We start from the raw sequence: 14,236 nt of genomic DNA on the forward strand, positions 1-14,236 counted from the left end.
TAATAATAATAATAATAATAATAATAATAATAAATGAAGTTAAATAAAATAATTCTAAAAAAAAAAAAAAGCTGGTGATGCCTACCTTGTAAAATCCTGAGAATCAAATGTTATCCTTTATGACAAAAAATATACCTGTCTAGAAGGACACAGCAAAGGCAGAGTAGATGAGGTGGACAAAGGTTGGGGGTTAAAAGAACTACAGTTCTTTGCAAAGTGAAGCTCTTTTCAGCTTTGAAACTCTGTAATTCTGTTACTTAAAGGCTGCAGGCAAAGATTCTGTTCATTGGGAGTAATAGTAATAGCAGCTTTTATTGATCACCTACTCATGTCCTCAGTAGTTTCACATATATTATCACTATTCCTCACATCTATTGTTAAAGAAGACATAATGGCATATATTTCCCCACTTCACAGATGAAGCTGAATGCCAAAGATGTGAAATAATTGCTCTTGGTAATACAGCTAGTGAAATAAAATTTTTAAGAACGATTTGTTCATCAGTATGTGCTTCCAAACAGCTATCCTCTTTCCAAAAAAGATAACATACCATTCAGAAATAAAATAATCAATATAGGAGACACTTGGCCAGCCTAAAGAAAAATATTATGTACTTTATTTCACAAAGATGAAAAGAACTATATTGATTTTTTTTTCTTTATGAAATCAATAGAGACATTTGAGTTCAAGATGGTGGCACAAACATCCCTTCTCTCAGTTGCCCTGTGAAAATAGTAGTGAAATCATTTTAACCCATGATTGTGAGGAGACTACAAGAAAAGTCATCACCTGAGGAGACATTTCAACAAATTTCTGGAACATAAAATGAAGACTGGGAACAGATGAAACAGAGTTTAAAACACCACAGCCCATAAGGAGGTCCCCAGAAAAGGCTCCTTTCTTGAAGTCGGCAGGTTCCAATGGAAGAATTGTGTGGGAAGGCAGAAAAATTAGGAGGTTCTCTGAACACTATACGTCAGCAAATTAGATAACTTAAATGAAAACAGTACATTCTCAAAAGACAAAAAAAAGTACCAAACATGACTCAAGAAGAAATTGAAAATCTGAGTAGCTTTATATAAAGTAAACTAATTGAGTTAATAACTAATAATCTTCCCACAAAAAAAAGTTCAGGTCTAGATGGCTTCTCTAATCAATTCTATCAAATAAGGAAGAAAAAATACCAAATTCTACACACACGTGTTCAAAAACTGGAAGAAGTAACAATACTTCCCAGCTGACTTTATGAGGCCATTAGTGACTTAATATCAAAGTCAAGGACGTTGTCAGAAAATGAAAACCCCAAGGGCCAGTAGATGGTATAATGGTTATGTTGCTGGACTCCCACATAGTCGACCATGGTTCAAGTCTTGGACTCAGCAACTGAAAACTCACACTGGGTGCACGTTTGTGCATGTCCAAAATCCCAAGAGGAGAATGGAGGAAAAAGGATTGCAGTGTGGCCATTCCTCCTGAGGGGAACTGATTTCTCACTTTCTCTCTCTCTGTCCCTCTGGCAAGCACAAGTGCCAATAGCAAAAATCTCTCTCTTAAAAATAAAGGAAAACAACAAACCCATACTGTTCAGAAATATAGACTCAAGCATCCTTAGCAAAATATTCACACCTCAAATGCAACAATACATTATGACTAAGTGAGAAGAATTAACGCAAAATTACTTTAACATATGAAAACTAATTAATGTAATACAATAAAGGACAAAACCAAAATGATCATCTCAGTAGACAGAAAATAGTGTTTGACAAAAATCCAGCGTCCATTTGTAATGAAACTATCTAACAAACTAGGAAAAGAAGGGAGCTTCCTCACCCTGATACATGGTATTTCTTTCTTCATTAACATATTTATTGAGTGTATTTATTGAGCATGTTCTATGTTCTTTCTAAACTTTCAATTTTATTTTTTATTATAAATTGACAAGATACAGTTGTACATATCTGTGCCTGTTGTGATGTTGTGCATATAAGTGGTGTTATAAACTAATTACAGGTGGAGTAATTAAATCAAGTCAGTTCATATACTCATCATCTCAAATACTTATCATTTTTATGGTGAAAACACTTGAAATTTAATCTTTTATCAATTTTGAAGTGTATAATAAATTATTACTTACTAAACTCGCCAGGCTGTGCAATACATCTTAAAGAAGAAAAGAACTTATTCCACCTGTTGAGCTGAGACTTTGCACCCTTTGACAACCAACTCCCGGTTGCCCCCTCGCCCACTCTCTGCTAACCACTGTTCAGCTCTCTGACTGGAGTTGATTGTTTTATGTTACAAACGGTAAGTGAGGAACAGTGTCCTTCGTCTTTTTGTGCCTGGCTTATTTCACTTAGTACAGTGTTCTCCAATTCCATCCACGGTGTTGGAAATGACAAAGTTGCTCTCCTTTTTTTTAAGATCGAAGAGTATAAATATATACTCCTTTTTAAAATCCGGTCATCTGTTGCTTAAAGCAACCAGTGGGAGGAAGAATTCACTGAAATGGGCATGAAGGAACTTCTGTGGATGATGGGCATATTCTAAAACTGGATTTTGGTGAAAGCTGTGCAAATTTAGAAATGTATTCAAGCTCATTAACTTTTACATTTAATATGAATGTACTTAATGGCACAAGCTATCTGCAAATAAAGCTGTTTTGTTTTGTTTTGGAGAGGTTTTGCAATAGGGTGTGTGCACTCGCCAGACAGAGAGACAGAGAGACAGAAAGCGAGAAATCACCCCCCAGGGGGAATGGCCACGCCGCAATCTCTTCTCCATTCTCCTCTCTGGGTCTTGGGCACGCACGCACACACGCCCGGCGTGAGTTTCAGCCACTGGGTCCGGGACTCAAACCACGGTCGACTACGTGGGAGTCCAGCGACATAGTCATTACGCCAACTGCTGGTCCCAAAGCTGTTTTTAAAATGAAAGTCTTGTTTTTTAAAACAAGTCTTCAAATCAATGCAAGTCTTCAAATAAAATGTTTCAGAGAAAGAAAAGCTATCAGAGAACAAATACAGATTAGAAACGAAATGACAAATACAGTGACACAGGCTTCTCATGGATAAAAATACCTGGTGAAAGAAACTAGTTACTGTTTTTCAATGTATTATTTTCCAGATGTTCAGGGGGAAAATTACTATTATCCTTTAATTCTATAGCCAGCTTAGCCATTAATTCAAGAGTAAGGATGAGACCTTGACACACAAAAGTCTAGTTACTACCCACAGATTCTCATTGAAAGAACTATTATACCAAAAGATTAACTTTAGCAAGATAAAAATGAATCCAGAGTGGCAAATGGAATCCAAAGGCAATTTTCTAAGAAATAAGAAAATCATGTTAGTAAATCTAAGTGTTAACTTTAAAAAGAAAAAAAGGTATATGGAAATTTAAGGACTTGCTGTGATGAAAATATTAAACAGTCACGTGCAAAGAAGTTCAGAGTGCATACACCTTATAGCAAAATCTATTAAAAAAAATCAAATCACACTGAGTGGGGGAGGAAGGATAGCAGATGGTATAACCATTACATTGCTGGACTCCCACATGACCAACCATGGTTCAAGTCCAGATCGGTAGCTTGAAACTCATGCCAGGCGCATGTGCATGCGTGCCCAAGATCCTGAGAGGAGAACGGAAGAGAAGGAATTGTGGTATGGTTATCCCCCCTGGAGAGTCATTTCTCACTTTCCCTCTCACTGTCTGTGTCTCTCTCTCGGGACATGCTCAAATGGATTAAACTCAATCTTTTCATTATTTATATATTGATCACATTTTGACATGGCGTTGAAGTATCCTAGAGGTGCATAGGATTCTTGTATTTTCAAATGAAAGTTCTCAGGGGCTTTAACAAGGGTAATGTGTGTGGATTAGCTTATGAAACTTACATAATGACATTAACAAGAGTACTTCTAAAGTTTTCTCGTTCTTTATGTGAAGATTTGCCCTTTGATTTAGAAGTAGATGGTCCAGCATAACTATCATCCACTTGGTCAGATAATTTGCCTTTTTTCCCAAAGTGTTCCATATATTCAGCTGGAATTTAAAAGAAAAAGCACAAATTATTCATCTAAAAGGTAAGCTAATCATGTAAGTGCTTAGAATAAAATGTAAAAGTACCTTTTTGAGGGAAAAAATTAATACTTTAAGTCCCCAAATAATTGTAAATATGTAAATATAATTTACCTTCTTTTACTAACAGGAAGTTAAATTACTTCTATTTTATATTTTATTTCATCGTAATAGAAATCTCTGTTTCAAGAATATTCTACTGGGGAACCAGCAGTTAGCGTAATGACTATGTCGCTGGACTCCCACATAGTCGACTGCGGTTCGCGTCCCGGACCCGGTGGCTTAAAACTCACGCCAGGCGCATGTGCGTGCGTGCGTGCCCAAGATCCCAAGAGGAGAATGGAGGAGAAGGGATTGCAGCGTGACCATCCTCCCTGGGGGGTGATTTCTCGCTTTCTGTCTCTATGTCTCTCTCTGTCTGTCTGGCGAGCACACGCGCCCTATAGCGAAAAAAACCTCTCCAAAAAAAAAAAAAGAATATTCTACTGATTTACTTTATATTTTAACTAACATGCTAACAAACACATTTTCAATTGTATTTCAATTATATATTTCTTTTTTTTTTTTTTGGAGAGGTTTTTTTCGCTATAGGGCGCGTGTGCTCGCCAGACAGACAGAGAGAGACATAGAGACAGAAAGCGAGAAATCACCCCCCAGGGAGGATGGTCACGCTGCAATCCCTTCTCCTCCATTCTCCTCTTGGGATGTTGGGCATGCATGCGTACGTGCCCAGCATGACCCCCAAGCCACTAGGCCTGGGACTTGAAACAGGGTCAGCCACGTGGGAGTCCAGTGCCTTAACCACTACAATACCTGCTGGTCCCTAAAATCTTTAAATAAACAAGATTAAAATTATAATAAAAAATATGTAAAAGTATTCAAGAAAATTTAAAGAACCATGATGAAAAAAAGTTATTAGTAAATGTAATCAATCTGATAAGTACTATATTTAATGAGTCGAATAATTTTGTAAAATGTAAGTGATTAATTTGGAAGTAATGTTTACAACTTATTAAAATCTCTCTTAGAAAAAAACTCATCAGTCATTGATGCAATCTGACTAGAATAAATCAAAGTTTTATTATGAACATCCCAATTCCTAAAATATCATCTCATAGCATTTACAATATCCTGAAATAACTAAGAACTGGAATCAATTATTTTCTTAAGGGAAAACAGGAGAGAAACTTCTACTTAACTAAATGTTATTTAGGTTTTACAATTTCATTTGTCCATTAAGTAAACTCTTTTTTTTTTTTCCTCTAGAAAAATTTCTTAAATATAATTTAAAATATTACAGTTCTTACCATAGGACTGTTCATTTTTAACACTAAATGGTTCTGGAATCTCATTTTCCTGCTTTATATTCAAGTGAAATGATGGAGCTGCCTGCTGCCACTGGGGCTTCGTACTCACCTACAACATGAAATTTAAACAGCATTAGTAAAAGGTAATCGAATTTTTAGCAGGAAATGCACAAGCATTTATAAATACAAATCTCTTCTCAAACACATCAGGACGTTTGGGAAGAAGGCACACTCAATAGCAGATCTTACTCAAGCCTGTCTGCCTTTTGGGAGACAGTACCTAAAGCTATGCTGCTGGCTTGATGTGGGTGCCTGTTTCACAGGGGGATTCATGCCAGAAGTCTATTCGTCTCCATTTATTGGTAAGTGTCTTTAAGCCATTTTTATATTTTTGAGTTTTTGTTTGTTTGTTTGTTTGTTTGGTCATAGAGTGCATGTGCTCGCCAAAGCCAGGCAGAGAGAGGGAAAGTAAGGAACCCTCCCCACCTCTCCCCCCACCACACACACACACCCTGCCCCAGGAATGGCGACACGACAATTCCCTCTCCTCCATTTTCCTCCCGGGGTTTTAGGACTTTAGGCATGCATGCACATGCACTCAGTGTGACTCTCAAGCTAATGGCTCAGAACCATGATCAGCTATGTGGAAGTCCACCACCTCAACTACTATGCCATCTGATGGCCCTTCAGCCTTCTATATTAAGGAGAGACTCTCTCTGCTGGTCTCTAAGGCTAATGAGGTCTCTCTGCATTACAATTCAAAAGGTCTTGCTCTCCTGGCTTTAAACCGCCCTAGATTGCTTTGGCACCTCACAAGTTTATTTCACTGTTTACAGCAGGAGTCACAAATTCTGACACTTACATAATCTGGTCAGGTATTAGAAAAAGGGAAACGGGTCATGATAACAGGTAACTAGCACTCAACTTCAATGCTGGGAAGCAATAGAGAGTAGTGGCGACTATGGCAGCCAGGAGAGCACTCTAAAATGGCAATGCCTTATTAGCTTGACTCAATTGTGATACCAGAACATAAAGCCACTTGCTGGAGCCTCAATAAACCCAGACCAGAAAATATTAAAGTAAAATCTACATATATTTAACAATAAAATTTAATCTGTCTCTTCCTTTCAGATCTCTAGACCAACTTGATAAGCCATGCATGCATTGGCTGCATCTTCCTGTATTTACTCCTCACAGTCCCTTCTCCTGCTTCCAAAATAAACTATACCCAAACTCTTTGTTTCTAGTTCCCTCTTTTTTTTCCTTTTTTTTTTTTTCAGGAACATAAACGAAGGCAATTTATAAGTCAGTGCTCTTCCATCTTTCAATTTGCTTTTCCATTCTTTCAAGCTCCATAAAAGTTTTAAGATTTGTGGCAATACTACAAGTGAGGTGGGCAAAAAGGGTAAGAATCAAGTTGCCAGCTCACTGAGGCTGGGAGCCACAGGGACACCCTTGGTGTTAGCTACAGGGAACACCTCTAGAAATGTGAATTATGTAATGAAAATTGCTAGGTTTTAACAATTGCCATATCGGGAACCAGCAGTTAGCGTAATGACTATGTCACTGGACTCCCACATAGTCGACCACGGTTCACATCCTGGACCCGGTGGCTTAAAACTCATGCCAGGCACGTGTGCGTGCTTGCCCAAGATCCCAAGAGGAGAATGGAGGAGAAGGGACTGCGGCGTGACCTGCCCCCCGGGGGGTGATTTCTCTCTTTCTGTCTCTATGTCTCTCTCTGTCTGTCTGGCAAGTGCACACCCTTGGTGAAAACCTCCCAAAAAAAAAAAAAAAAAAAAAAAAGAAATTGCCATAGCACTTCTATCCAAATGCAAACCTTAATATGCAAATAAAAATAGCTTTTTAAAAATTAATGGATTTTTAAAAATCTCTTGAAAATATGATTTCCTCTAAAACACTTAATTCAAAAAATGCTGAAGAAAAATTTTATGAACATAAAATTAGGTTTATATCAGCCAACAAAACCATTAAGTGATTATCTGCTTCTCTGGCAGAAAAGAATTATAATTCATCTCAGACACAGATGTCAATAAGTAAATTTAAATTAAACTTACATTTCTAAATCTTAATACTAACAAGGCGCACAAAAAATTAAAGATAATTTTTATGTTTTTCAGCTTTAAAATTTGTCAATTTTTTCTAAAGAAAATAAAATCTATTCCATATCAGTTATTTGCGTTTTAAATTAGAAAATGTAAGATAGATTTTGCAGAACTATGGGGAAAAATGTTATGGTTTGAGGAAGCCAGGTAGTGTGGTGGTTAAGGCAGCTGGATTCCACATAGCAAACTACACAGCCTGACCTTGGCAGCCTGAAAAACATGTGTATGCATGCCCAAAATCCCAAAAGGAGAGTGGAGAAGAAGGAATCACAGAATGGTCATACACCCTGGTGATGGGGGGGTTCTCTCCCTTCTCTCTCTCCATCTCTCTCTCTCTGGCTAGTGCTCACGCCCTATAGCAACTTTTTTATTTTCTTTAAAGCTATGGTTCAATTCTATAGACATGTTGTGATAATATAGCATTATTTACAAAGGGGCATTTTCAATTTAAGTGTATATTATGAAATGTTCAAGATAGTTCATTTAAGAATATTAAGTTTTTGGGAACCAGCAGTTAGCATAATGGCTATGTCGCTGGATTCCCACGTAGTTGACCGCGGTGCGCATCCCGGACCCGGTGACTTAAAACTCATGCCGGGTGCATGTGCGTGCGTGCCCAAGATTCCAAGAGGAGAATGGAGGAGAAGGGATTGAGGCGTGGCCATCCCCCCTGGGGGGTGATTTCTCGCTTTCTGTCTCTATGTCTCTCTGTCTGTCTGGTGAGCACACGCACCCTATAACAAAAACCTCTCAAAAAAATAAATAAATAAAAGAAGAATATTAAGTTTTCTAAGTGAAAATGTCTTTCATTTCAAATAATTAGCTACCTTCTCTGTTTAGAGCAACACAAAATCAAACTTAATACTTTGTTTTGAGCTTCTCAAATACCTCTCCAAACAAATAACATGTTGGATGAATCTTGGAGATATTAGTTATGTAAAATAAGCCCCGCAAGAGGACAAATATATTTCCATTTACATGTGTATAATTTCACTTACATGTAGTATCCATTTAAATATATAGAGATAAAAAGTAGAACAGTGATTTCCCAGGGGTTGGGGGAAGGAAAAGGAAGAAATTATGTAATGAGTAATACTTTAGTTAACTTTACTTTAGTTTCTCCAAACTCTTCTCAAATAAGAGGCACAAAAATGTAAACGTATTAAACGCTACTGAACTGTATACTAAAAATGGTTAAAATGATAAGTTTTATGTTTTCATATTTTACCAGAATTTTTTGAAAAATCATTTACATTGAAATTCTACTTAAACTGAATTCCCAGGAGTATAACTCAAAGGCATTAATCTCAACAAAATCACTGGGCAGGGAAGTTTGTTACAGTAAAATCTAACTTTTCCAGTGCTTCATCAACTACATCCATTTTACTAGCTCTTCCATAGAACAATGATAATTTGTAGTCATAATATTGGGTCTTTGGAAACATCATGATGCATATTTGCATAGAAAAATACGCTATGACTTTTCTGATGACTCAGTAATAAAACAGATATGCCAAGATCCAAGAAATCCCTTGTAGCACGGCATTGCATAATAGCACTGGAAGAGCCATCTCGGAGATCATCAAATCAGTTCTTATTTTCAAACTCAGAAATGGAGGGAAGTGACTCTTCACAGATCACAGAGCCATTAGAGGCAAGTTTTAATCCAAGCCCTCATTTCTGGAGTCCAACACTGATTGATATTCCTTCCCTGAGTCCATCTTGACAGTCTTTGATTCAGAATACTCACTATCCAGTACAATCTAGAAAATTAAAGCTTACAATTACTTTAGTAAGATAGTTACTTTTCCTAACATGTGCACCACAGAAAATTTCTCTATTAGAAAAAATTAAAATCAAGACCAACAGATGGTGCAATGTTTACGTTGCTGGACTCCCACAGAGTAGATCATGGTTCAAGTCCTGGAGCCAGTGGCTTAAAACTCACACCGGGCACATGAGTGTGCATGCCCCAAATCCCGAGAAGTGACTGGAGGAGACAGGATTGTGGTATGGCTATCTCCCTTGGGGGGCGATTTCTTGCTTTTTTTTCTCTCTCTCTCTTTAGTAAGTGCACACACCCTACAGAAAAAAAAAAAAAAAAAAAACCTCTCTCTCAAAAACAAGGATAAAATGGAGTGCAAAATTTAAAATCTGAAATTCAGTAACAATTTTTCAAGTTTAAAAACTAATAAACATTTTCAAAAAGGCGAAAATTCAGTGGGAATGTACAAGGTAAATTACCGAAGACAACTGTGGTAAGACTCTTGCTGCTGCCTTGGCTTTTTCTTTACTGGCTGATTTATCCTGCATGAAAAAAAAAATGTGGATAAATAAAAACTATAGTTTGTTAATGCTGAAGTTTATTTATTCAACCAAATTCTACACAGTGTCCTACAGAGTAAAGCACATAGTATCCAACATACTCAAACATACTCAGAAATAGACTCTATGGCTTTTTAAACTCTTAATTCTCAATGTTTGTCTTAGAATTGCTTTTTTTTTTTTTCCCCCATGGTATAAGGAACGTGCCTATAGCACAGAGAGAAAGAAAGAGAGAAAAAGTGAGAAATCACCCCAGGTCACATCACAAATCCTTCACCTCCATTCTCCTGTCAGGAATGTGCTTTTCTTTTCTTTCTTTCTTTTTTTTTCTTTTCTTTTTTTGGGGGAGAATGTGCTTTTCAAGCAGCTGGGTGTGGGACTCCAACTACACTGTTGGCCATTGGGGTCCAGTGGACTTAATCTCCATGCCACCTGGCTGGCCCCTGAATTGCTTTTATTTTTTTTTTTAAAGCAGGAAAATAGCACCCAGCAGTAATTATTAGAAAGCTTTAAAACACATGCAAAGCCTTTATCCGTGACATCGTCTCCTGAGTATTTATCAGAACCTAGTTAGTGTCCAGGGCTTATACAGATTCACCTCTCCTTTCTATCACTAACAGATCATTTTTGTTCCTTACTGACAGGCTAAATCGCCCACTTATTAAGGTAAAAATGTATTCAGGTTAATGTGCCCTCAAGATGCCACAGGTAACATTTGTACTCTTGGTTTTGTTTGATTTGTTTTCTAGAGACAAGGTATCACCAGGTTGCCCAGGCTGGCCTCGAACTCATGATCCTCAGCCTCTCAAACACATTTGTACATTTTTGCAGCAACATGAAGAGAGAAGTGCTGCCACTTACCTTGCATGGAGAATAATGTCATGATAGGAATTTCATCTGGGTAAGAGAAAGCACTGTGGAGTGAGGCTGACCCAGGGCAGACGCCCTTCAGGGAGTTTCCCCAGACTCCCTGTGGGTGGCCTTCCACAGGTTCCTCTCACACCATAGAAGGCAATTTCCCTTCAGATTTGTAGCATCCTACAGGTGGTTTTTGCCTACCAGCCCCGCCGGCAACACCTTAGACAATGTAAGACTCTTGCTGCTGCCTTGGCTTTTTCTTTACTGGCTGATTTATCCTGCATGAAAAAAAAAATGTGGATAAATAAAAACTATAGTTTGTTAATGCTGAAGTTTATTTATTCAACCAAATTCTACACAGTGTCCTACAGAGTAAAGCACATAGTATCCAACATACTCAAACATACTCAGAAATAGACTCTATGGCTTTTTAAACTCTTAATTCTCAATGTTTGTCTTAGAATTGCTTTTTTTTTTTTTCCCCCATGGTATAAGGAACGTGCCTATAGCACAGAGAGAAAGAAAGAGAGAAAAAGTGAGAAATCACCCCAGGTCACATCACAAATCCTTCACCTCCATTCTCCTGTCAGGAATGTGCTTTTCTTTTCTTTCTTTCTTTTTTTTTCTTTTCTTTTTTTGGGGGAGAATGTGCTTTTCAAGCAGCTGGGTGTGGGACTCCAACTACACTGTTGGCCATTGGGGTCCAGTGGACTTAATCTCCATGCCACCTGGCTGGCCCCTGAATTGCTTTTATTTTTTTTTTTAAAGCAGGAAAATAGCACCCAGCAGTAATTATTAGAAAGCTTTAAAACACATGCAAAGCCTTTATCCGTGACATCGTCTCCTGAGTATTTATCAGAACCTAGTTAGTGTCCAGGGCTTATACAGATTCACCTCTCCTTTCTATCACTAACAGATCATTTTTGTTCCTTACTGACAGGCTAAATCGCCCACTTATTAAGGTAAAAATGTATTCAGGTTAATGTGCCCTCAAGATGCCACAGGTAACATTTGTACTCTTGGTTTTGTTTGATTTGTTTTCTAGAGACAAGGTATCACCAGGTTGCCCAGGCTGGCCTCGAACTCATGATCCTCAGCCTCTCAAACACATTTGTACATTTTTGCAGCAACATGAAGAGAGAAGTGCTGCCACTTACCTTGCATGGAGAATAATGTCATGATAGGAATTTCATCTGGGTAAGAGAAAGCACTGTGGAGTGAGGCTGACCCAGGGCAGACGCCCTTCAGGGAGTTTCCCCAGACTCCCTGTGGGTGGCCTTCCACAGGTTCCTCTCACACCATAGAAGGCAATTTCCCTTCAGATTTGTAGCATCCTACAGGTGGTTTTTGCCTACCAGCCCCGCCGGCAACACCTTAGCCAATGTCTTGCAATCCTGGGGGCCATAGTCTCACCATCTCTGAAGAGGTCTGATTATAAGCTCTGAAAAAGGGATGACTCTTCCAAATCTATTCCTTGAGCTTTCTCCCTTAGACCTGGGGGTGCAGCTACTCCTCCCCTCTGCTATGCCTCTGTTCTTTAGGGTTGTTCTGTGCTAATCCCCCAAAACTACTGAACAATTGAAATGTGGTTCCTCTAAAGTGAGCTGTGCTTAAATTCTGAAGACTGAGCACAAAAAGATGTAAATTTATCTCATTAATAATTCTTTACATTGATGAGAGGATTTCTATAGATTACATTATGTGTTAAATATTGTTCTAAGAAGTTTACAAGAATTTGCTCATTTAATTCTCATAAAAACTCTAAGTGCTATTGTACTACTTTTGTGATTACTACACAGAAAAGGAATAATGTGGTCTCTACCTCCACAAAATACACAGCCCGGTTAATATTTAAAAATATACACTTCCATGGAATGTGGAGCAGAATGTTCAAAGAAAATTTCAAAAAGAAAAAGGATGAAAGCTGAGCCTCGAAGCATAGTGGATCTTCACAGGGAAGGGCAGCGAGGAGCTTACTGAAACAGGGAGCACAGGGAATGATTAGACTGGGGGCTAAGTGAGAGCTGCAGCTTTGCGAGGGGATCCTGGGGTGACTGGTGAGGGGAGCTGGCCCCATTGAAGCTGAAGATAATCCATTCTCTTAGTCAACAAAAAATTTACTGAACTCCTACGATGTCTGGACTTTACTTAAGACAGTGGGTCTACAGCTGTGGAAAGGACTGAGTCCTCCTCTCATAGAGCATATATTCTAGTGGAGGTCCAGAAAGATATTTTGGGATAATATATCATATGATGTCAGAAAGTAATACATACAGTGGGAAAAAATAAAGTGATATAAAAGGAAAAGATAGAGCTGTGTTGGGTTAGATGGGGTAGTGGGAACTTTTTTCCAGAGGTTATGGCTTCAGAACCTAAATAAAGACCAAGAGAAGAAACCGGGCTAGATAGGTGGGTGCAGCTGGAAGACATGGACTTTGAGGCTTGATTGGCTTGGCTAGCAATAAAGAGCCTTTATAGTCTTCTTCTGGAGTGACCGTAAGTCTCAGTTTGTTGGGAACAGTCACAGTTTACACTTCTTGCCCAAGCATAATTTGCAGCACTTTTACTCTCAATGGCATCTTAGTTTGAGTGATAAATGTTATTGTTACCTTATTTATCTGGTAGAGACAAACAAAGGATTATTTTATAAATGGAGTAATAGTTACATTGCTGGACTCCCCTGTAGATGACTTCAGTTCAAATCCCAGACTCAGAGGCTTAAAACACACACTGGGCATGTGTGCGAACATACCAAAATCCCAAGAGGAGAATGGAGGGGAAGGGATTGTTCACTGACCCACAAGAGTCATGAGACTAATGAGTAATATTTTTTTATTAAGTTTTTGCCAAAAAGGCACATGTACTCACCATAGAGAGACAAAAAGACAGTGAGAGGGAAAGTGAGAAATCAACCCCCAGGGGTTAAAAATCTAGCTCTTTCTTCAAGAAAATAATAAAAACAAAATAGTTAGATATTCTTTCTTAACTTGACCTGAAGGTTATCCTTTGAAATGCCTAGCACTATTGTTTAAATTCTTTCTGAAATGCAATGTGTGTAATACAAAATGGTTAATGGAGCCCTAAACCAAGCCCTAAAAGGTATAAACAAGAAAGAGAAAGAAAAAGAAAGAAGAGAGAAAAAGAAAGAAAGAAAGAAAGAAAGAAAGAAAGAAAAAGAAAAAACACTGAGCTTCAGAAAGTACTTCCTAAAATAAAAACCAGATAAAGTGAGTATTTCATACACATACAATACTGTACCCAACATGGTTTCTTTGTCCACTTCCCAGCAAACCACATAATGTCACGGGAAACATGAATACAAAATCTTGTGCTAAAAGGTGCAATGAATGTTATTCAGTTAAAAGCTTCCTTCTGGGGAAAATAAGAGTGTGGCAAAAGCCTGATAAAAAGGCAGTTATAGATGAAATAGAGGAAAGGCTCTGGAATGTACAGTTCGAGAGCCCTGGGATTTTCATACCAGAGTACAGAGGCCACTCAAACAGATTCTATTATAATGAAGCCACTGCAAATGTCCAAAAATCC

General features: G+C 38.1%; 1 protein-coding gene across 1 annotated transcript in view; it reads right to left on the reverse strand.

The window, feature by feature from the left end:
• Positions 1-14,236, reverse strand: part of DNAH7 (dynein axonemal heavy chain 7) — a 288,975-nt gene that overhangs the window by 270,505 nt on the left and 4,234 nt on the right. Inside the window, exons 3-5 of the mRNA XM_006167772.1 lie at positions 9,755-9,817; positions 5,385-5,493; positions 3,894-4,041 (exon numbers count right to left, since the gene is read on the reverse strand). Of these exons, the coding sequence (XP_006167834.1) occupies positions 3,894-4,041; positions 5,385-5,493; positions 9,755-9,817 (320 nt within the window). The remainder of the gene's footprint in view (positions 1-3,893; positions 4,042-5,384; positions 5,494-9,754; positions 9,818-14,236) is intronic.

Source organism: Tupaia chinensis, unplaced genomic scaffold (genome assembly GCF_000334495.1).
Source record: "Tupaia chinensis unplaced genomic scaffold, TupChi_1.0 Scaffold145082_1, whole genome shotgun sequence".
Classification (NCBI taxonomy): domain Eukaryota; kingdom Metazoa; phylum Chordata; class Mammalia; order Scandentia; family Tupaiidae; genus Tupaia; species Tupaia belangeri.